Raw genomic sequence first — 23797 nt, forward strand, 5'->3', positions numbered from 1 at the left:
TTGTTAAAAACAGAGTTCAATCCAGTATATTAGCATCACAGTCCAATGCCTGAATTTTGTCATTGGAGGCTGCCATAGTGATGTATGATGTAGTGATGTGTATCTGCAAAAGGTGTGTGCAACAATTTTTTTATTGCTGTTCTTCATCATTTCATTTCTATTTTTGAAAGAGTTACAAGAGCTTCCGAGTTTCACTGTGTCAGATGCTTTTACTTTTACATCACAGCTCAGTTCATAAAACACTGCGCTAACACAGAAATGCCGAGCTCAGTTTACCACTCACCCCAAATTAACTAGCCAATGTGGTGAGTCAGGACACCTTCAATGTTTCTAATATGGGGACTGAGTAATCCTGAAATTACAAATGTTTTGCTTTTTATTGATTCATTATAGCTGATATATAGCTATATATAGCTATATTAATGTTCCAATCGATATTGAAGTTGCATTCATCTGTCATTGTTTGGGCACAACAGTGATGTCTTTGCTATTTTACTTGATTAGGCTGTTCTTTGTGATTATAAGTAATTCACTTCACAGCAGTCGTAATAGTTAATGAACCTTTGTAATCAATTACAATGTAGTACAGTACGTGTAGATTGTGTCTGTTGTCAGACGATAAAATGTAAAAGCATTATAGGAAGAAGTACAGGATAATTTCAGGCTGAAAATATTTATGCGTTGTGAAAACAGAAACTATTTTATTTTCAGTTCAGGATTGTTAAAATGATAAATAACATTTATAATTTAGAAGCCATTTCGTCTTATCAAAAATAACGATTTGATTACTAGCATCCCACATACCTGTGTTATTAATCAGCTAATTCGGAAATAGTCTCGTGTCTGAACGCCACAGATCCTCCAGTCTCAATTATTCACCCAGACAATGTTTACATCATCACCATGGAAACCATGCCCGGATGCGTGCGGATGACCTTATTTCCGTACGGAAAATCATTGGCATGTCCTTTTACGGCAAGTAATGTATACAATAATTGTATCATATATCAGAGAATTATATCAAAAGAAATATATATTATACAATTTCACATTATATTTGTAATGTGTGTGTCCACAAGGCTCCACAAGGATCAGTTTTATAAGCTGACCAGCGACGCCTTTAGTATGGTCTATTCATACTTCAAAATTTATATTCGGGTATTTCATATTCCATATTTGTGTATTAGGTGCTGCATGTATACAGAAGTTATATATTCTTTATATACAGAATTATATACAGAATTGTCAAAAGGACTTAACTATAAATTTTAACACTTGCCTGATTTCTATACCCCTCATTGTAAGAACCCTTGTGTATTCTATTTTGTAGGTTTATTGTAGTTTGTGACAGGATCCTAATAAACCGTTCCACCAAAAACAGAGAAACCACCTCTCTAAGGATTATGAATACTATTATTTTTTTACGGGATATTGCCTTGATTTGTCCAAATCAACATTTTAGTATAAATTAAATAATAACTATAAACAATATATTATTGTAATCACATAAAAATGAAATACATAAATTATGTAGATAAATTGTTAGCAGAGTAATCTATCAAAGTGTAGAAAATAGTACAAGCCCACCACATACTCTTTCAAGTAATGAAAAAGACAAAGTACAGAAATGCGACAAACACAAAAAGGTAACTTTTTAAATTTTTTGGTACAATTTGACAACTCGAATGGTAAGCGTTAATAACAAAACCAATTTGAAAATGAAATAAGAATGATTTCATGTAAACATTCTAAATGTATTTTAAATTGGTGTGGAAACTCGATTTTTATTTTAAAAGTACATATACTATTTTTTATTGCCCATCTAGATTCCTAATGTTCAATGTAATCCCTAAAATTAATCCCAATTTTAAAATTATTCTCTCCACGACAAATCAAACCACCATTTAATCCGTCTCAACGGCACTGCCCAATGATATCGCAACCCCTGACGCGGAACAGCAGTAATATTAAACCCTACGGCAGCTACTCAGGCTCAATCCGCGTTTCCGATTTTTTTCTGTCGTTTCTATTTTCTCAATGAAGATGGAAGATCTAATATTCGAGGAACTGGATGATTTGATGCATTTCTCCGTCAGCGACCTTCCGAATCGGGGCTACGCGGTGATGGAAGAGATTCGGAGGCAGGGGAAACTGTGCGACGTCACCCTCAAGGTACAAATCAACCCGACGCGTGTTGTTCAGCAAGTTCACCGAGAGGCACCGTGCCTTTCGCTGCCACTGCCTTTAAAGAGGGAGTGTTGTGTTGGTTGAGGTGCTGGGGTGGATGAGGGTCTCTATCCTATATTCTTCGATTTAAAAGGGCCTCCGATGCTCTTCATCCTTGTTCCAAACTAAGATGCCCTTTTCCATGTTGGACACAGGCTAAATTAATTGGTTGTCATTGTAGACGAAAGCCCGGAAGAGATCCCCAAAATGTAAATATAACCGGGGTGGTTAAAGCCAACCGGGAAACAGCTGTTACAGCTGCAAATATGTCCTGCATTGTTACTGTTTTTTTGTCTGATTGATTTGTTTCTTTGTGAACACAAATAGAGGAATTAAATACATTACGAATATCTCTGAAACGAAAAGCGCTGGTATCTAACAGCCCTAAACATTCATTGACCTGAGGTTTTGCTACCCTACTAGGGTTGGGACTGTAATAAAAAAGTAAATTTAGAATATTTCACTATTTCCATTAATATTATTTCATTCTAAACATAATTTTCATAATTATGGAAAATTACTATTTAAATTGTATTAAACTGCAAAAATGGCCATTGTGCGCCAGATGGTAGGTAAATGTAAGAAAGGTAAAGGGAAATGTTGCACATTGTTGAGAGATACGAAGGAAATACTGTTCAGATTACAGTGCAACTGTTATGTAAAGTTATTTTATTAAAAACGTATCTAAGACATTTACTCATTAGATTAATGATAGCCCAAAAATCAGCCGATCTTAAAAAGCAGAACCTGCATTCTGTTAAATCCCCATAGATCTAAAAATATCCTACTGTAGTTGTATAAGTAGCTCCTGTTATAACTCCTATTATCTAAATGTATATTAAGTAAAATAAAATCCAGTAAACATGTGATAGGAAAAAAAACATTAAGGAACTCTAAGGTTTATCCGTCAGTTTTATAAATATTTTTGCTGTGGGATTGAAATACACTGAAGGCAGCAATTTAAAATAATGTATTAGTAGGACTTAAACATCTCCCCAGATTTTGAAATAGCTGTGTCTTTGTCAGTGGAAATATTTTATTTCTGTCATTAAATTCTGCACCATATTGTTAGTTCATCATTGTTAAAAGACGTGAAGCACCATTAGTGGGCTTGAACAACAGGTCAGTTACTGGTGGTGAAGAGGGGATCATACCCTACACCTGGCAGCACAAGGCCCTGTGTGTTCCCTCCCCGCAAGTCTTGTGCAGCTGAGCACTGTAGAGACAGAGTAAACTATGGTGCGAAGTGTTGTAGGGGGGAGTGGGTAATACTTGCCAATTCTTTCTTGCACTAGTTAGCAGGCCTGCAGGGCCGAGCCTAGCCTTCGCCATGACAGTTGTTAGAGGTGTACTGTTATCCACACTCTGTAAAGAGCACTGAAGCTGCACGAGCTATAGCCTTGCAGGGGCCTTGCAGTCAGTGAAAGTGTTTTGTAATGTCATGTTTACCTCTTAGGGTGCTTCACAGGTTACCAGGCGTCCAGATAGAAGCGACTTGCGTCGCCTGACGTCTGTGTTAGCATTCTCTTTTTATCCCGATTACTACAGCAAGAGCAGCGATGTGCTGAAACAGCAGTGCTCCAATTAGCCTGAGCTTGTTAAGTTGGCGAGAGCCTTTGCTATCTTGTCCAAGCTAAATGCACTTTTGTGTTATTATGTTTGTAAATGGACACTGAATACGTCAGTGGTCTTGGCTCCTGCTTCTTAAAGACCAGGCAGAAGCAATCCTCTTTCTCACAAAGCTTGGTCTACATTCACAACTAACTACTGACCATCAGGCTGCTGCACTTAAGCCTTTTCTAATACATGCTACTTGAGCAACCTAATTTCCCTCCTCCTAGAATCTCTGCAGCCAGTGATATAAGTCATGAGAGTTCCTTCTCTCCATGCTTTGTGTGTAAATTTTGAATTATCATTTTAAAATCCAGTCTTAAATGCCAGGAGCTGTACACGAAGCGAAAGCGGTAGGTCCTTCTGCTTGTATGGACCAGTCTGCCCTTCCGAGCTGTGGGTACTGACCCACTGTACTGAAGTGCAAATACAGAGCAAATGTCATATGCTCTCATTCCCAGTTGCCAAAGAGGTTTCAAAGAAAAAATTCCTCTGGTTTTTACTTTCAAATGTTTTAAAATGTATTATACAACTTATTTATTTAAATATAATTTATAATTTATGAATAATATTTAATTTAATTCCTTTTTTTTAAATAGACAAGAATTTTTAATTTATACCATTTATTTTTGGTTTAAATTTTTCTGGATTAAACAAGGTTGAAATGCCTTCTGGAATCACAGTTCATACAGTGTATACAGGTGGCTGACGCTGTTGAGAGAGATATGGCATCCTCTGTAAAGCCAGCTCACAGATGAATAAAAAAAAGTACAAGTTTCAGTGTCCTTGGAGGGTACTGTATCTAGGATCTTTATAAAGTCCTTGGCTGCAGTTTGAAATACAAGATTCACATAAGCAGTCTGTATTGTATGGAGTCACTATTTTAGTTCCTTCTATTTGAATATCTTTACCTACCTATTCATTAGGTCTCCTTGGGATTTCAGCACAAGTATACTGTATTTACTGCGCTGCAGTAACCATGCAGGAGAGGATTCCAGATTTTTCAACGCTGCATAAGACAAAATGTCAAGAGAGAGAATATCACTGTTGACCATTTTATTTAAAAAATTGCCAATGTAAATACTGTTCCATACTGTAAATGGGCTGGAGAGTTTATTGTTTTTCTACCTATTGTTTGTGCTTTGGTTAATGACTTTAAGGATGTTACTCAAATAATTAACCAGCAATGTTATAGTTTTCATTCTTATGCACTGTTCTGTGCTGTATTAAAGTGATGTTTGGGTTTTTGAGGGGGTAATTTTGAGTTCTGGAACCAATTGGAAATTATAACATGGGCAGTCATGACAACTTAGTTTAGGTTTTACAAGTTTTTAGTTGACAGTTTTTGAGGAATGATTTAATCTAGTATAACATTCAAGGACTGTAATATCTGAGTTTCCCTGTTTAGCATATCCCGTAATGCTGTTGTTCCCTGGTGTGCAGTTTTGACTTAAATATGTCATAAATATGCACGTTTGCTATAGAGAAGGGTGTCTGCAGAGACATAAGCAGCACTCTTAAAATCACTTCATCTTTAGCCTGTGCTGTCTAAGACTGAAAAGTAAGTAATAATGTTTCAGTTTCAAATGAGATAAGAATCTCATGTCCATTGTTGTTGTTATTTGGTCTTTGTCCTATACACTATCCTCTTTTCTGTACTCCTCCTCCATCTTAAAAAATACACATTTTCATTCCTCAAATTCTTTCAGTCTGAAATAACTAGAAGCTCAAAAAAGAAGCCCACACAGGTCATGATCGTGTATCTGCAGGATGCACAATGCAAATGCAATTCTAACAAAATCAGTGGTCTCTTATATCAGTAGAATATTATTTACATTTTAGTGAGCAGGTTTGCTAACTGATCCTTAAGATTAGAGAGTGCTGATGTTGTGTGATTTCAGAATAATGCTGTGTATTGAGTGTTCGTTGTCACCTGAATTACAATTGCCAAAATGAGATTATTAAAAATCTACTGTATATAAGCATCCATTATAAAAAAATGTTTTGAATTAGCCTAATGCATGAAAAGTGAAATATAAAATCATGCCTTGCTATAGCAATGAGCAATGAAGTCTCTTTGCGAGTTTTCATTCCAATTTAGCTCTAAATCTCTGCTGCTGTTTGATGACTTAATTGATCTGCTTTCTTGTTTAGACTTTTATTTAACTTGTTTCTATGTTAAGGCTATATTTTCCAACAACTTCAGCATGAACAACTTTAAACTTTCAACCTGCATTCCAATATTTTTTACTATGAGCTCTTACTAGCTGAATTGATGATGAACAGACGCAGGTGGGAATGACACAGCAATGAGAGTCTGTTTCCTTTGGCATATGTCTAATATGTTACATTTTTGGCAACACCCGAATGAGGGCAGTTATGAAACTTAGAAATTGGAACAGAGCTGATACAAATTCCAAATCCCTTTTGACTTTCTAAGAGCTGAAGGCAATTTTACAAATATTTCCCAATCAGAAAGCTGAAATCAATTTACCTGTGATTAGGAACTCTGCTGGAGCAATAGCTGAGAAGGCAGAGTGTATCTGTGGGACCAGGGGTTGGAAACACTGGTTTATCTAGATTAGAGGCTGATCAAATTTATGCACTGATGCTGCCATGGTTGTTATGCTCATACTTGTTCAAAGCTTTACAATGTTTTCATTCTGAGAGTGTCTCATGTTTCATACTGAAAACCATGATCTGTTTTTATTCACATAGGAGGCGTGTTTTGATATCCGTGTTAAAGATATTGGCATATTTTAAAGTGGTGTTGTTTGTTTTGTGCATTAGAATCTAAGCTCTCCCGAAGATATTCTACAAAAAAATAGGTATTTTACTAATGGTGGGGAACAGCAGGTGTAAGGCAGGAACACCCTGGATGGGGTGCCAGTCCATCATAGGGCAGGCAGACACAGACACAAACATGCACACGCTCATGCACACTCACCCCAGGGCCAATTTTTCCAGAAGCCAGTTAACCTACCAATGGACTGTGGGAGGAAACCCACATGAACAAGGGGAGAACATACAAACTCCACACAGATAGCACCCCAGGTTTGGAATCAAAGCAGGACCCCTGTGAGACTGCAATGCTCACCACTGTGTCATTTCTTGTTAATTCTGTGGCTGGGGATGTACTGCACACAAACTGCTTTCTTACTGGTTGTGTGACCATCGCACTTCCGCGCGGACTCATGCCCTTGCTGCTCCTCCCCGCTGATTCATCCAGCAACACCTGGGCGCGAACGTGGGTCTCCGGCGTAACGCAACAGGGAACCAGCCGAATAAGCTAAAGGAGACATCCCTCAGCCCAGGTGCGCAGGGAGGGCAATGACGTCACCGTGTCCAAACTAGCTCCACTACAGCTGCTCACCACTGGCCTTGCCAGTATAATTGACATTTCAGAGGAGATTATTGGCATATTGTCATTCCTCTGCATCTCTGATCATGAAGCTTCTTGTATTGACTCTTCATCTCGGAGGTAAAGCTACTTTCCTATGCAAAACTGTTAATAGTTAGCCAGACTGTTGCACTGGATCAATTATAATCTGACTATTCAAATACATTTTATTTATACATTTATCATGCAAATGTAAAGTCATACAGTACTTGAGAGTTTTTAGTCCTTTGAACCAACCCCCGTTACATACATTCAAAGTAGAACAATACCTGTTGGGATCTTTTTTTTATTACACTTGTTTTTGATAAGCAGATTGAACTGCTGTTAAAATATGATGGTTGTACTTTGCCCTAATTCAGTTTGGACTGAAGGCCATGACAGAGATGGTCCAATTTTAAAGCAGATGCTCTGTCAACAGAACTCAAAGTTTCAAGGTCTTCCAAGCCAGTTGATTTTTTTTAATTCAGGTTCCCATAGTAAATTTTGGGTCTCCTCTTGGTTTAAATTTTGGTTTGAGATCATTCTTGCACAACAGAATAACATTAACCCCAGATAATCCCTTTCTCTGCAGTGCCAGTACTGAATTTCTCCTAATTTTGTGTTCATTTATAACCCATGTCTGCAGTCAGTTCCTAAAGCAAAGTAGAATACATGGCTCACTGCAGATATGACATATTAAACTGTTTAAGCCTGGTGTACTGCTGTTAGATCCACAGAATATAATTAAACAGAATAGGCAGTGTTAAAAAAAATTGTTGCGTACCCAGGATAGGCTCAAGCTCCCCTGCGACCCTAAATTGGATGAAGAGGTTAGAAAATGGATAGATGGATGGATCATGTTATAAGTGTAGAGCATTCTAAGTGCTGCCTTTTTAAAAAAGTGTTCTGAAGTGTATTGTCCACAGATGGAAGCACTCTGACCATAGTACATGACACACAGCTGTAGTCTAGCCTAACATCTGTAACAGCAGGACTTGCAATACAAGCTGCAAATACAGAGCAAACACCAAATATGTGTCATACTGACCAAGAACATCATTACATTAAGAAATGGGACATACTGTATCACAGAAATGCAGTTTGCTTAATGCAGGGCTTTATGTCCTTTTGTCCAAAGCTAGGACACAAATAATGCTCCTGGACTGACACTCACGTTCTCTGTCTTTCCCTCTATGTTCAGGTTGGGGATAACAAGTTCAGTGCTCACAGGATTGTACTGGCCGCCTCCATCCCCTACTTCCACGCCATGTTCACCAATGACATGATGGAATGCAAGCAGGATGAGATTGCGATGCAGGGCATGGACCCCAGGTAGGGCTGGCACTGCCAACTCCTCCCTTCACGCACACAGGTCCCAGGTTCATATCCACTCAGGAGAAGAACATTCAGTTAGTACAGGGACATACAGTAAGATCTGCTATTGCACAGTAGTCTGAGACACTGTGAGTTTCACAAGCAGTAGAGGCTGTTGTGTGTGAGACAACAGGAGGGCCTTGTTATCTTCTTGGTCTTTGTACAGACCACAGTGTGAAATTAATAAAATACAGAACTAAAATACAATTCTATACTTATGAAGCATTGAAATTAATATATTGGTTTTGTGTTTTGATGGATCAGTCTCCTGTTTTACTGAGTATAGACCTAAACAAGCTTCTCTAACATGTTCCCAGAGGGTGGGGCTGATTTTCATGCTAATTTAATGCAATATTTAGAGATGTGTTCTGAGATCATAAATACAGCACCTTGCTAAACTATTCACTCTCTTCCAGTGATATCCCATGTTGAATTTCAAATGAAATATCCCTTTTAAAAAAATGTAAATGTTTGTATCAAAACTTAAATGCTCAAACCTAACCCTTTAATGAGAGAAAAGTTAAATGTCTGCAAGAACAGCAAAATAAAAATCAAAACCTAAAATATGTTAATGGCATGCTGTATGCATTCATTCCTTTGCAGTGAATTCAGGTCCTTATAAAAAATAATCAATACAATGGGAGGCTTTTGATGAGGAGGTTTGGTCCTTCTGTATACAACCTCTGAAATGACAGGTTCACTTTTACTTGTAGTAGTCATTAAAATTTTTTCTTCAGAATGCAAATTGTGATTAAAGATCAAATCAAACCAAAATATATGTGATATTATATTGATATGTGTACAGTATATGAACTCTTTACACAAATTAGGTCAGTGACTAAATCTGTTATTAACAGATCAAGTTGACTGGACTCCCGGAATGAAAGCATCATGATTGTAGACTTTATAAATGGGATCCAAGACATTACTATAGTCATGGACTTTTTTATGCATTATCTTAATATATTAATAGTCATTATCCATTATATAACCATTCATTATATAATAATTTAATATTAATATATTAATAACTATGAATATGTGTTACAAAGCCTTATTGAGAAATGCTACACTAAACCATACTTCTGTTAATAAATTATTTTCTGTTAAGAATTATTTTAGTGCTAAAGTGTTCCCACTTCGAGCAAAAAATTCTTCACAAGTCCAGGCCAGTCTCGCTTTATACCACCCATAGAGCCATAGGACTTCTGAGTCAGTCATGGAAATAATCATGCAGCTGCTCTCATTTAAAAAACACAAAAACTAGCATTTTTTATATTGGACACAGCTTCATAGTAATATTTTGAAACAATTTTTTAAAATCCAAATATGTTCTCTCATGTGTGGCCTGAGTAAAGGAGTTACTTTAGTGCTCTGTGTGAGGGGTCTGGTTTCACTGTCTTATCTGCCTCAGGAATGTGACACTGTATCCCCCACACTCCAGAGTCCATACAGCAACCACAGCTGCCTATTTTTTCACCTCAGTGATGATTGTGCTGAAGTTTCTTACATGGTCTGAAAAAACTATTTTTATAGTAACTCAGCAATGAGACTGGTGATCCTCTTTAAACTAGGGGGTTTCCAGTCCTGGTCCTAGGGAGTTGGTGTTTCTGCAGGTTTTAATTCCAACCTGGCTCTTAATGAACTGAACCAGCAGGTTACTTGTTTACTGGGTCCACTTTAACACCTTCACTGGGCTCTGTTGCTGTTGCTTTAAAGACATCCTAAAAAACCTGGAGACCAAGCTTCCAGGACCAGGATTGGACAATCTTGGTTTTTGAGCCCTCCAATAAAAATTTATATGGAACATCAGGGTAGTTCATTATACGTCTTGTGAAATAGTATGACACAAAAACATGAATAGCTCTATTAAATAGGAAGAGTAGAGTAATTTGAAAAACTGTGAACTTTGCTGTGATGTTTCCCCTCTTCCCCCTCTTTCTCTGTCTCTCACAGTGCTCTGGAAGCCCTAATAAACTTTGCCTATAATGGTCATGTGGCAATAGATCAGCAGAATGTCCAGTCTCTGCTCATTGGGGCCAGCTTCCTGCAGCTTCAGAATGTCAAGGATGCCTGCTGCTCTTTCTTGAGAGAAAGGTGAGCTTCCACTCAGGAGAGAACATGCCTTTCCATACCTCACCCCACAGCATCATAAGTCACCTCTCACTCATACTGTGCCACACCCTTTCTCTCTTGCAGTTACACACCTCACACACTGACTTCCAAACCTTAATCTGTAGCAGTGCTTGCCAGTATGCACAAGGTGCTCCTGTTCTTGTTCCAGCTGAGCCATGTTACTAAAAAGTTGCTCTTCTACATTATTTTGAAATTGTTTTCAGTTGTTGTTGCCTTATACCTGATTAACACATCTTATTTTTCTGCCCTGCCCACCACTTCCTCTTGAACCCCCTCATTTTCCACTCTGCAAATAAACCTAATCTCTGTCTAACCCCCAATCTCACTCTTCCCTTTCTTATTATATCTGTCAACCCCTCACAACCTCCCCCACTCATCTCTTCGCAAACCCCCAACTCCTACACACCCCCTGAACTACCACTCCCTACTTGCAACCTTCTCTTTCCAGACTGCACCCGAAGAACTGCCTGGGTGTGCGGCAGTTTGCGGAGACGATGATGTGCACCACGCTGTACGATGCTGCCAACAGCTTCATCCATCAGCACTTCGTGGAGGTGTCCATGTCCGAGGAGTTCCTCGTGCTGGGAGCGGAGGAGGTGCTGGAGCTGGTGAGCCGAGACGAGCTCAATGTGAAGGAAGAGGAGCAGGTCAGTCGTTCTGCTGCTGGACTGGGAAAGTTTCAAGAAGGAGGAGGACATACACTCATTCCTTTACTTTGGTACATGCAGAACCCTGCCATACTAACATTGGCTGCCACCAGCAAAACCACATCAGGCAGCTCAGCCTTGTATATCATGGTGGACATTAATGAAATTGTCAAGCAAAACACTTGAATTGAATATATATATATACACTGTAAATATATGTATATTGCTCTGTTTTCACCAGTGCACATTTTAATGTAACAGAGCTCCTGCTTTGGCTGAGAAATGTTAGCCCATTAAGGGTTATCTCATAACCAAAGAGAGACAAGTGTGGACCACCCTGGAAAACCCCAGACTGATGCCAAGTATTTAACTATTGAATCATGCCTACGGAGGCCAAAAGAAGAGATAAGCTGCCTTCTAAACTAAAAAGATTACAACCTACGATTAATCTCTCTCTGCAAACCTGAATGCCACAAAATGAATGAGAGCCTCTCTTCCTGTTGTAAATGTATTCACTAAGCAGAACAGGCTGTTTTAAACTGAGGGACTTTTCATTTAGAAACTCCAAGTTAAAGAATATCAAGATCTCTTAACAAGGTTCAAATATTTAGCTCCAATCTGGTCTTTGTGGATCTCGAACAAGGACCTCTCGTCTGGCACATGCTTTTTTCTCTGTGTCCTCCTGTTTCCACTCTCTCTTGTGGTCTCTTTTTCTCTCTTGATCTGATCTTATATGATGTCTTTCTGGACTGTTGATGGGCATTCAGTCATCTACCCAGAACTTAATTAACTAAGGTAAACTTTATGATTGCTTTGATCACAGACTCTGGACCCCTTATACTGTATCTCAGCAAACACCCCCTCTGCTTTAAAGTTGAAAATGTTTGCACTGCCAGGTGCTGCACAGTTTATCTAGACTCTTAGAGACACTTTCTAGTCGCCTATAGCTGTAACATTATTAATAATCTGACATTGTTTAAAGAAGACAGAGCATCAGCTTTGACAACATGGCTGGGTAGCTTGTTTCATACTTCCACAGCCTTTGTGTAAACATGAGCTTCCATGCAACGCTTCATGATTCTAGTACCTATTCCTGAATTAGCCTTGGTTGTTTTCCAGTCCTGCAGGAGAACTCCATGAAATCCATTCCATCTTTATTGAAAACCTGAAATCAGTGTTTTAGCTTGAACTGTTGCAATTCCTTATTCCCAAGAAATTGATTGGTGAGCTGAAGCAATTAAAAGATTTTACCTCACCACCCATGCACAGTCTGCATTACAGCGTGAGACTGAAAACGGAAACAGCTGGAGAACAATTTGGTGAATATCGTGGAACAACAAGTATACATTGCACAAACTGTCCAACCTGACCGAATAAACTATAAAATGCATCCAAAAATCTCTGTAACATTGACTGACCGAACCGAAGGACAGTTACAAATGAGTTGAGGCCCTTTATTTTTCTATCCTATTTGGTAGTTACAGTAGTGCCTCCTGTTCTCAGTTTTAAAGTATTTAATGTAGTTTCCATTTCTGTTCCTTTCTTTGTGTTTCATTGTTCATTCTGAAGAAACTCACTTGGCTTTCAGGATATACATATACTTGAATCATGTCCCCTCGTAATCTTCTCTAAAAAGGTTGAGTTTCTTTGGCCTGTCAGTGTGGGACATTCCCTTATGTCCTGGAATGTACAGTATCTTGTTGCTATTTTCTGGACTGATTCCAGAGCAGCAATATCTTTTTATTGCAATATTCTATAACATGCAGACCAATATTGTACACAATATTATAAAAGAGGCAAGATTAGTGCATTGTACAATTTTAACACAACATCCCTTGTTTTAAGTTCCACACTTTCAACTATGTATCCTAACATTTCTTTGTCTTTTTGTTGCTTGCCCTTGTTGTCTGGAGGATGTAAAAGATGAGACCTTGACAGTGCTCTGAGCTGTGTGTGAGGGCAGACATACAGACACACACTGACTCTATGGCCAGTTTTCCCAAAACCCAATATGTCTTTGGACGGTGGGAAGAGGCCAGATCCCCCCGAGAAAGCCCGCACAAACATGAGGAGAACATAAAATCTCCACACACCCCAGGTCTGGAATTGAACCCAGGTTTCATGCCATGTTTCAATGCTAATCACTGCTCCACCATTACACCCCTTTTTTAGTAATTGTTAACAGTAAATGTATAAAAAGCAATTTTAAAGTTGATGAGCTGTTAAGATCACTGGCTGGACCAGCTTATGATGTAACACCAGAGTTCAACTTTTAAGATATAGTTAAAAATGACTAAATGACTAAATGACTAAACCAAGCAAGATTATAAAACATTACTGCACAGCTCCCTTACAGTTAGTCATAGCACTCCATTATATGGAATGGATTTTTTCAAGATAACCAGATAACCAAACTCAGCCTTTAGTAAAACACTAACAAACTGTAAGGTATAGAATAAGCCTGTAACTCAATGCAGCAACTGCAGCATGAAAGCTTCAGGATTAAGGGGAATCTACACTTTTCTGACCCATTTTCCTTGGTTTTCATTTGTAATTACTTTTCAGAATGTTTTTCCCTTGAAGTTTGTGTGTTACAAGGTGTAAGTAAATTGGCCAGCGGCCCAGTGCTGACCTCCTGCTGTCATACCAGGTGTTTGAGGCGGTATTGGCCTGGGTGCGACACCAGCGCGAGGAGAGAGTGTCACAGCTGCCTGAGCTCCTGTCCAAAACCCGGCTCCCGCTTTGCCGGCCACAGTTCCTGTCAGACCGGGTGCAGCAGGACGAGCTGGTGCGCTGCAGCCACAAGTGCAGGTGAGGTGGGGCAGCAGGGTAATTACAGGAACTGTCAGCCTGTGAGCGATTAGATAGACAGTTCAGAAAAATTCTGATCCAGAATCTTAAGGTGATACACTTAATATTATTTTTTCCTTTTAACTATGCAGCAAGTCTGATAATTCATTAGCAAGGTACATATCTCCATATGCATGACCGTAACAAAACTGCAGCAGAAACTCTTGCCCAAATTATTTTGCCATTTAACCTAAGAAATGTCTCCCCATCTTCAAAACCCAAAATGGAATAGTGGCTTGCCTTACCTTCTATAGCATGGTGTGTGTTTCAAACTGTTCTCTAATACAGGGGTTTGCACACCTGATGCTCTTCATTGAAGCCAAGATCAATTACCTAAATGAAGCCTTAACTGAATTAACAAGTTGCTTGATTTGCAAGATTTTTTTACAACAATGTTTGAGATTTTATTTTATTTATGAACTGCAGTATTAAAAAGGCAGCCTCTAACATGTTTAAAAGTCAAAGTATTTAAATCAGTCCTATTATTAAGTCAATGAATGGTTCAACTGTGGAACTGAGACCTTGACAGGCACACAAAACAGCAGGAGTGTAGGCTCCGGGGGATGGGGAACCCCTGTTCTTACCTTTTCTGTACACAGGATAACTGTGGTGCAAGCGTGTGTCAGTGTGTGTGTGGGTGTCGGTTGTCTGTGGTGCAAGCGTGTGTCAGTGTGTGTTTCGGTGTCAGGCTGACTGTGGTGAAAGCGTGTGTAAGTGTGTGTTTCGGTGTCAGGCTGACTGTGGTGAAAGCGTGTGTCAGCGTGTGTCAGTGTGTGTTCTGTCATGCTGTCTGTGGTGAATGTTTCTGTGTCGGGTGTCTGTGGTGAAAGCGTGTTTCGGTGTCGGGCTGTCTGTGGTGAAAGCGTGTGTTGTAGTGTTAGGCTGTTGCAGAGTCACTATGTGTACCTCTCTGAGCCTTGCATCCTGTTATCCTGTCAGGGATCTGGTTGATGAAGCAAAGGACTATCATCTGATGCCTGAGCGAAGACCACACCTCCCAGCCTTCAAAACTCGCCAGCGCTGCTGCACCACCATCGCAGGGCTCATCTATGCAGTGGGGGGACTCAACTCTGCAGGTACCTTGCCTTGCTAGTCCACCTTCAACCTCGGCATGCACTGTAGATACAGACTACATTTACATCCAGCTGCAGCTGGTCTTTCTGTGCACATTGATTAATATTAATTGACCCAGTGACATGCTGAAAAGCATTGGTCTGGCAAGATCTTGTAACTGTTTGACTCTGCAACATTGGTGTCAAATTGGTGTTGTTTCATACATCCGTTTTGTAATTGCTTTATTCAACTGAGAGTTGTGAGGGAGCCTGATCCTACCCTGACAAACAACCGGCACATGGCAGGATACAGCCTAGACAGGGCAAACACAGACACACAATCACTCCTGGGCCAGTTTTCTCAGAAGCCAGTGTGTCTTTGGATTGTGGGAGGAAACCAGAGCACCCCAGGAAAACCCACACAAACATGAGGAGAACATACAAATCTCCACGCACCCCGGGTCAGGAATTGAACCCAGCCCCAGCACTGCGAGGCAGCAATGCTAACCATTTTAATTCACCATTACACTCCTTTTTAAGTAATTGTTAACAGTAAATGTATACAAAAAATATTTTAAAGTTGGTGAGCTGTTAAGATCACTAGCTGGACCAGCTAATGATGTTATACCAGAGCTCAGCTTCTAAGATATGAAAAGCAATGACTAAACCAAGCGATAAAAAACATGCACAGCTCCTTTAAAGTTAGTCATAGCACTCCATATATATATATAATGGAACATAGTAAGTTCTCAGATAACTAAACTAAATCTGTAGTAAACTGCTAATAAACTGCAAGGTACAGAATAAGCCTGTTACACAATGCTGCAAAAGATTCGTGAAAGCTTCAGGATTAAGGGGTCTGTATACTTTTCCAGCTTATTTTTCTTGGTTTTCATTTGTAATTACTTTTCAGAATGTTTGAACACTTGTTTCACTTAGAGGTTGTGTGTTAAAATGTGTAAATAAAAGTAAAATAAATTCTCATTTAATGTTTTTTTATTTCAGACGGTATAAGGCCACATAATGTGTTACTTTGGAAAAGTGTGTGTAGACTTATAAGCATTATATGTATCCCCCTCATGGGTGTTGCACTTTAGAAGTGGCAATAGTGCGCTCCTTCTCACACGCAAAGAATTTTTGGATTCTTGTGGATGAAGAATGCAACATAATATCACAGAATTATATCATTATTTAGAATGAGGTTTTCAAAACTGCAGTGAAGACTGAGACTTGTGTTTTACAGTGACCTAGCAGTACAGTTGTAGACCCAGATTCTTGATCAGATTTTGGCTTTTTGTGTACTAAGAGAAGCAGCAAATTTCTATGCAGGTGACTCCCTGAACGTGGTGGAAATGTTTGACCCCATTGGCAACTGCTGGGAGCGATGTCAGCCAATGACGACCGCACGCAGCCGGGTGGGCGTGGCTGTGATGAACGGGCTTCTCTACGCGATCGGAGGGTATGATGGGCAATCCCGGCTCAGCACGGTAGAGGTGTACAACCCAGAGACCGACATCTGGACACAGGTGGCCAGCATGAACAGCAAGCGCAGGTAAGGGCAAGTGAGAATGTGAGACGAGAGGTAAAATTCTAGACTGTAAACTGAGGCTTCTGAAATCCTCCCAGGTGTTCATCAAACCAGGAATACAGAACAAACCAACCACTCTATACCAATACGGGGAAACAGATAAGAATTTACTGCAGTTCTGTTTTGCTGAGGGCGAAGGAAAACTGTTTAATATTTCACTTTTACAGATCTTTCTTTGAAACAGCAGAGCCATGTCTGTGAAAAGCAAAAGATGCAGAAGCATTTTTGGAAAGTGGCTGACTATAGATGTGCTGTAGCACTTGTTTGATAAAAACATAAAACACTGAAATGTTATTTGAAGAATCCCTTGAGGTACAAAAAGTATTTATCCTGCTTTTGTTAAATAGCTTTGGTTATTAATAACTGGTTAATTTAGTTCAGATTTCTTTTTAAGGTCTATTTTTAAAATTTGCTTTCACTTCTTAAAAAAGTTTAAGAGGATTTGTTATCACCATCAGATCTGTACCAGTTAATGTGTTTCAGAAATTGCATGTTTAAGTGAGTTAGCTGAGATGGAAGCAATTGGAACTCCGCAGAAGGAAATAACAGCTAACTGTGATAGTGTTTAATACATTATCATTCCCATTTGTGTCTCTGCGTCATAAACTGAACACCTTTCAAGGGCTGTTCAGACAGATATAAGAGAGCAGGCTCTGTGCTGAACGAACTGGAACATTACACATGAAGGAAAGTGTTTTTGAGTGCAGAACTAAGCGCAGAAACAGGTAAACAGAAACAAAAAACTAGACTAGCAAATCCGTGAATTAATGCAATCAGTTTGTACCAGTAATTTCCTGATATTAGATGGGTTCTTATATTGTTGAACATGTAAGATAGTTTCAGGTAATCAGAGATGTCTAAATTATTTTATATTTAGACTTGAGAAATGACTCAGTGACTGAGTAAGGGATGTTGTAACTGCTGGACATAAATACCCACAGGGAATGGCTTAATAGTGGTCTGATGGTTTCAATAATTGTCTGGCTTTCATTACCATGGTGACTGGTAGCAGTGTAGTGCTGTGTGAGGGAACATTCCTACACTATAATAGTGTGCAGTTTGCATCAGCTGTCCCATCCTGCTCTCCCCTCTCTCCCCAGCGCGATGGGCACAGTGGTAGTGGATGGGCAGATCTATGTATGTGGAGGCTACGATGGCAAATCTTCCCTCAACTCCGTTGAGTGCTACTCTCCAGAGGCAGACAAGTATGGACATTCCATGTCATTACCCTTATGTTTTTTTAACTTTTTACTTTTTTTTATTCCTGTTCTCTTGTTTAAGTATAACTGGCAGCACGTACCTCACAATCATACTGAAGCTATGGATCTTAGTTTTATTTTTTAATGATAATAGTTATAAATGCACATAGAATGACAAAATAGACATTTGTGTATAATTAACAATTTTAAGAAGTAGTATCTCTAATTCTTTTATGTAAAAACAGAAGTAAGTCATATGACAGGGTAGTCACATGACTGAAAAGTATTGTGTTTAATATGATAGCACCATTACTCCTATGTGTAATCTGTTAAATTCAGATTAATGAGTTAAGTGCCCCTATGTTGCTGTCATCTGTGTCTCCTAGGTGTAGGTATTGGTGTCATACAACTTGTTTTAAATTGTGGAGTTCTGATCATCACCATACAGGTGAAATATTGGATACAACCTAGAGGACAACATGTCATCATTCCTGATCTGATAGATGATCAGAGGATCAAATAGTAGTTAGGGTAGGTCAGGAATGTGTGAGCCATTTACTGTCACACTAAAGTTAACATCTTTTCTAATCACATAACAACAGATTCTAATTTACCATCACCATACCATTTTGTGCCTGCAGGTGGACAATGGCGACCCCCATGAACGCTAGTCGTAGTGCAGCAGGGGTCACAGTGTTTGAGGGCCGGATCTTCGTCTCTGGGGGACATGACGGCCTGCAGATCTTCAACTCGGTTAGTATTACTCTGAAGAGTTGGTCTTCTGCAGCAGAACCACAGGTGTTCAACAAGCATGTAGAGCTCCGCTTAATGCTATTTACTCGATGCATTATAGTTCCCCTTTAATGCTATTAAAAACTAGTTTTAACCCCTCCATAACATCATATTTACTTCTAGCTTTATTTCCAACCATACATGGTAACCCTGCACCTAATACTGAGGCTAGACCTAACCCTAACTAGCTTAACCATTGGCTTGTAACGTAACTCTAACCCTAGCTTTTACCACAAACATTACTGTACCTAACATTAATCCTAGCCGCAACACAAACCAAAGTCTTAGCAGCAAAACTAACCCAAACGGTAACCTCTCAGCCTATTAGTTTAACCTCTCAGCTTTTTACTTTAGCTTAAAGTTAGGTTTAAGATTAATACACAAGCTAGGCTTATTTTAGATATTGGACTGTGACTGGGTTAGGGGCTAGTGCTTATCTTAATCCTAATTTTTACTCTAAACCTCGTTTTAAACACTCACCTTAAGTCTACCCTTAACTAGCTGTATCTGTAGTACTATTTGTAACCCTAAATTTAACCTTGCCGATTACTATCCCCATTTCTTGTGGTTCTCATCCCTGACCTTTTGGAAAATGTAGTGAAATCCTTGGTAAAGCTTAGATAAAGGAGGTTGATAGAAAATCTTGTGATGTTCGGGAGTTTCTATTTTGAAAAAGTTAAGATAGCCAAATGAAAGTAAGATAAAACAGTAGACAGATTGTCTCTGTCTCAGTCTAACTCCTCCTCATAATTCCCTTTTGTTGCCTGTAGGTGGAATACTACAACCAGCACACAGCCTCCTGGCACCCGGTGTCAGGGATGATGAATAAGAGGTGTCGCCACGGCGCAGCAGCTCTCGGTAGCAAGCTCTATGTTGCTGGGGGGTATGACGGCTCAGGGTTCCTTAGTGTTGCAGAGGTGTACAGCTCAATTGCAGACCAGTGGAGCCATCTGGTGGCCATGAACACACGACGGAGCAGGGTCTCATTGGTGGCGAACTGTGGGCGGCTGTACGCAGTGGGCGGCTACGATGGTCAGTCCAATTTGAACTCTGTGGAGATGTATGACCCTGAAACCAACCGCTGGACCTTCATGGCACCCATGGTATGCCATGAGGGGGGTGTAGGGGTAGGCTGTGTGCCACTTCTGCCTGCCTAGCCCCTGTTCAATTACCCACTCTTTTAGTAACAGGTGAAGCGACTTCCAAAAAGATAATTCCACAACCAGTTGTGTTTTTTGGAGAGGAGAGGGGGAAGAGGAACAATGGAGCATTTAGTAAGGTTTTCCTTTTTGTTTTTCTTGGAGTTCGCAGACTCAAAGGTGTGTGTTGGGAAACGATGCAACACAAAACAGACACTGAGGATGGCACAAAGCACAACTCCTCGTCCATCCTCCTCCGCTGTGGGGTGGGAGAGGGGACGGAGTTTGGACCGTGATCTGGGAATTGTAGGTCTTTCAGTTTGTTTGTCCTCCAATACTTCACTCCAGATAACTGCTGGGCGATGACAGAGATCACTGGCACAAAGCCTCTTTACAAGTGGCTATGAACCAGAGGTGTTGAGTTCATTCTTTGTTGGAGAGCCTGAAGGTGAAAACGAGACACTCCTCTCAAGGAGAAAGATGGATCATGGCCAAACTGACCTGATTTAGGATGTTCAAGTGTATTAATAATGAGCTAAAACCTTCCTGTTTTTTTCCACATCCTTACTTTGTGTAAAAAAAAAGAGTTAAAATTCCCTTGTTAGATGGATTTTAATCTTTTTATTTATCTTACAAGGTGCTTGAATTGTTTTGTAGCCTTGAAACTGCTCATTTCCATCTTCCATTCATTCAGCATGGGCAAATATTTTCTGTGTATAAAGTACATGTAACAAGGGCAATCAAATCTCTGTCTCCTATTCAGTGACAGTTCTTTAGTAAGCATTTCATTCTAAATGAGTGACTGACCAGTTATAAGGAAACCTATGATTAGAGAAAATTGAAATCTGTACACTTGCTATGCTCTTCTTGTAATTGAACAGTGCAGTTCATTTACACAAGTAGTGTTTTTTTTAGAATATTTACAGCTCTTCAAACAAATGACCCCTTGATTTTAAGTTGAGTTTCAATCCGTTCATGGTGTAAAGGCCTCCACTGACAGTTCAGAATGAGTTATAGTCTGCCATGTCCTTGTTCATATCCATTATTGTCCAATTGTGATCCCATTGGACTAAACCTGCAAATGATGAGCTGCTATATTTGAATGGGATGGAATCATCTGAAGGATCTGCTGTTCATTCTGTGGCGATGAATCCTGTCCTTTTGCATTTGTCTTGCTGCTGACACAGAAGCCTTGTTGTTGCTTCAGACTCAGTACAAAAAGATGTAGATGCATTGATGATAAAGGTGCAAGTATGTAAAGCTTTGTCTCTGTTCAGACTGCCTCAGTGTTTGCAGTGTAATACTTAAATTGCTGGGTCTAAAAGGGTAAATATATTATTGACAGTTCCTATTTAAATTAATGTAAAAAATTACTTTTCAGGACTGACGTCTGCTAACATGACATTAATTTTTGAAGTGTGTCATTCATCTGCAGTTACTTTGCAATTAAAGCTGATTGTAAATGGAGCAAGGCATGGTGCAAAACATATTAAGTCCAATCTCAAGTGTCCAGCAGCCATATCACCCTGCAACTCACATCTGGCAACCCACTGAAGCTAAGCAGGTGTAAGCCTGGCCAGTACCTAGATGGGAGACCTCCTAGGAAAAACTAAGGTTGCTGCTGGAAGAGGTGTTAGTGGGGCCAGCAGGGGGTGCTCACCCTGCGGTCCACATGGGTCCTAATGCATCCTAATGGGTTATCCTAATGGGGACACTATACTGTAAACAGGCACCATCCTTTGGATGAGACGTAAAACCGAGGTCCTGACTCTCTATGGTCTTTAAAAATCCCAGGGCGTTTCTCAAAAAGAGTAGGGGTGTAACCCTGGCATCCTGGCCAAATTTCCCATTGACCTTTACCAATCATGGCCTCCTAATAATCCTCCTCTATGAATTGGCTTCATTACTCTGCTCTCCTCCCCACTGATGGCTGATGTGTGGTGAGCGTTCTGGCGCACTATGGCTGCTGTCACATCATCCAGGTGGATGCTGCACATTGCTGGTGGTGGAGGGGAGACCCCATTACCTGTAAAGTGCTATTATTATATGACCATGTCTTCTGAATTGCCTCACATCTGTTTGTGGTAGTGGAAAAGCTGTCAATTTCTCTGTGAACTTAGTGCCCAACTGTTGCAGGGGTTGTCTCCCTGATATATAAAAAATATAAGCAAAATCAATGGGTTAATGGGAACTAAGTGAAAATTCACGAAGATAAATACGTTTCTGTAAAATTTCTGCTGCGTTATTTAAGAGACAATGTGTCCTAACGTGTTATGGGTTATGTATTGACTGAATATTGAAAGAACAGTGATTTTGTGGAACAGGGCACTGCACACAATGGAATTCTAATGAGAAAATAACTACTGTGAAGTTCTTAAAATTGTTATGATTAGCATTGTTGTTTCAATCTATACATGTATTATGCGCTATTATGATAATTACTCATACTAATATTGTTAATGATTTATTTTAATTTACTATGATTCCTAATTTTTACTCTTCTAGTTTTTGGTACTGTACCTCATATTTCTTTATTTATTTTCTGTTGTACAAAATGGTTTTGAATTATCATCATCTTGTAATAATGTATTATTATCATATTCTTACTATGGATGTTATTTAACTGGTTTATCATGTATCTGCTTCCCCCAGTCCTGTGGCCTGCACCTACCTCCTGGAGACAGGATTGTACAAAGGTGATTGCTGAAAATTAAACCAAAAAAAAGTTTGGCATTCAAGCACTTATTTCAGTGAATGGTTCCAAATCACCAACTTTCTGTTGTAGAAATAATTCACTTGTAAATCTGAGCCACACTGCTGTAGTGCTTTACTGAAAACAAAGATCGTAACAAAAGTAACCAATGTATTTACATTCTAACTTGTATGTGCTTTCTAACCTGTAAGATTTGGCATAATACCAGAAAGCAAATAAATGATCAAAACAGCTTCCTCTCTACTGGATTGTATCATCAGTTTTTCAATTCACTCCATTCCTCCAGCTCTTCTCCATTGTCTGGCTGTCATGTCTTATCCCACATACTGTAGTTATTGGGTTGAAATTATGGAGAAATGTTGGGCCAGTATGTATCACCATAATGTTTTTAATCTCTTTCTTTTTGCCTAATATTTCATTATATTTTTAAGACCAGCATCTGAACTAGTTTATTTGCTATAAAGATGCTCTCTAAACTGATGTCCTGTTTCATGTCACATGCTAGTCCTTTTTTAAGCATGGCCCCCTAGCCAGTCCCAAAAGATTCACAGAACCATCTACCCTTCTTTCTGATAAAACAGTTTCTGATAAACAATTTTGCCATTTTCAATTTGTTCCAACTGCCATGCTTTCTTAGTTTGCTGATCAGTTGAATTGATTGCTAATAAAGGCCAAAAGGTCAAAACACATACTGTACTGTGTATCTGGTAAAGGGAAATGTTGTAGTTCCACTTAGCAGGGTTGACAAATAGTGGGCCAGGATGCCATGTAAGCTTACATAAACCATATTTTCCAAATCAGAAGGTTTTTTATCATCTTGAAGAGAGGAAAAAACTCCAATACCACTGGTCACAGAACTAAGGATGGTGAATTTTATAATTCTTGTTTTATTGGCTTAAAATTAGAAGTATAATTGCACAATTACAGAAAAATACTTAATGCTGACTGGCTTTAGAAACACAAAATGAAAATTGTAACCATTAGCATTTGTTGCATTTTTCTCAGTTTATTTACAAAATAGCACTAAGTCCTGTGGTAGTAGGGGTCTTCACACAAGCATACCTTTCCAGAGTGATGTACACTATATGAAG

General features: G+C 39.3%; 1 protein-coding gene across 1 annotated transcript; it reads left to right on the forward strand.

Moving 5' to 3' along the window:
• The first annotated feature begins 2037 nt into the window (after positions 1-2037).
• Positions 2038-22935, forward strand: klhl18 (kelch-like family member 18). Its single transcript, XM_088919757.1, has 10 exons — positions 2038-2172; positions 8418-8548; positions 10547-10687; positions 11175-11373; positions 14024-14184; positions 15163-15299; positions 16605-16827; positions 17964-18068; positions 18704-18815; positions 19625-22935. Exons 1-10 carry the CDS (start codon positions 2038-2040, stop codon positions 20009-20011), a joined length of 1731 nt encoding a protein of 576 aa, XP_088775883.1. The 3' UTR covers positions 20012-22935.
• The last annotated feature ends 862 nt before the right edge of the window (positions 22936-23797 follow it).

The sequence above is a fragment of the Atractosteus spatula genome, chromosome 6 (assembly GCF_055471065.1).
Source record: "Atractosteus spatula isolate fAtrSpa1 chromosome 6, fAtrSpa1.hap1, whole genome shotgun sequence".
In the NCBI taxonomy this organism is placed as follows: Eukaryota; Metazoa; Chordata; class Actinopteri; order Semionotiformes; family Lepisosteidae; genus Atractosteus; species Atractosteus spatula.

Excerpts from the sequence above, each read along its gene's own strand:
- klhl18 (XM_088919757.1), top strand. The coding sequence starts at position 2,038 with ATGAAGATGGAAGATCTAATATTCGAGGAACTGGATGATTTGATGCAT. Across the intron at positions 11,374-14,023 it reads ATGTGAAGGAAGAGGAGCAG|GTGTTTGAGGCGGTATTGGC; the intron begins GTCAGTCGTTCT and ends CTGTCATACCAG. Across the intron at positions 16,828-17,963 it reads AGCATGAACAGCAAGCGCAG|CGCGATGGGCACAGTGGTAG; the intron begins GTAAGGGCAAGT and ends CTCTCTCCCCAG.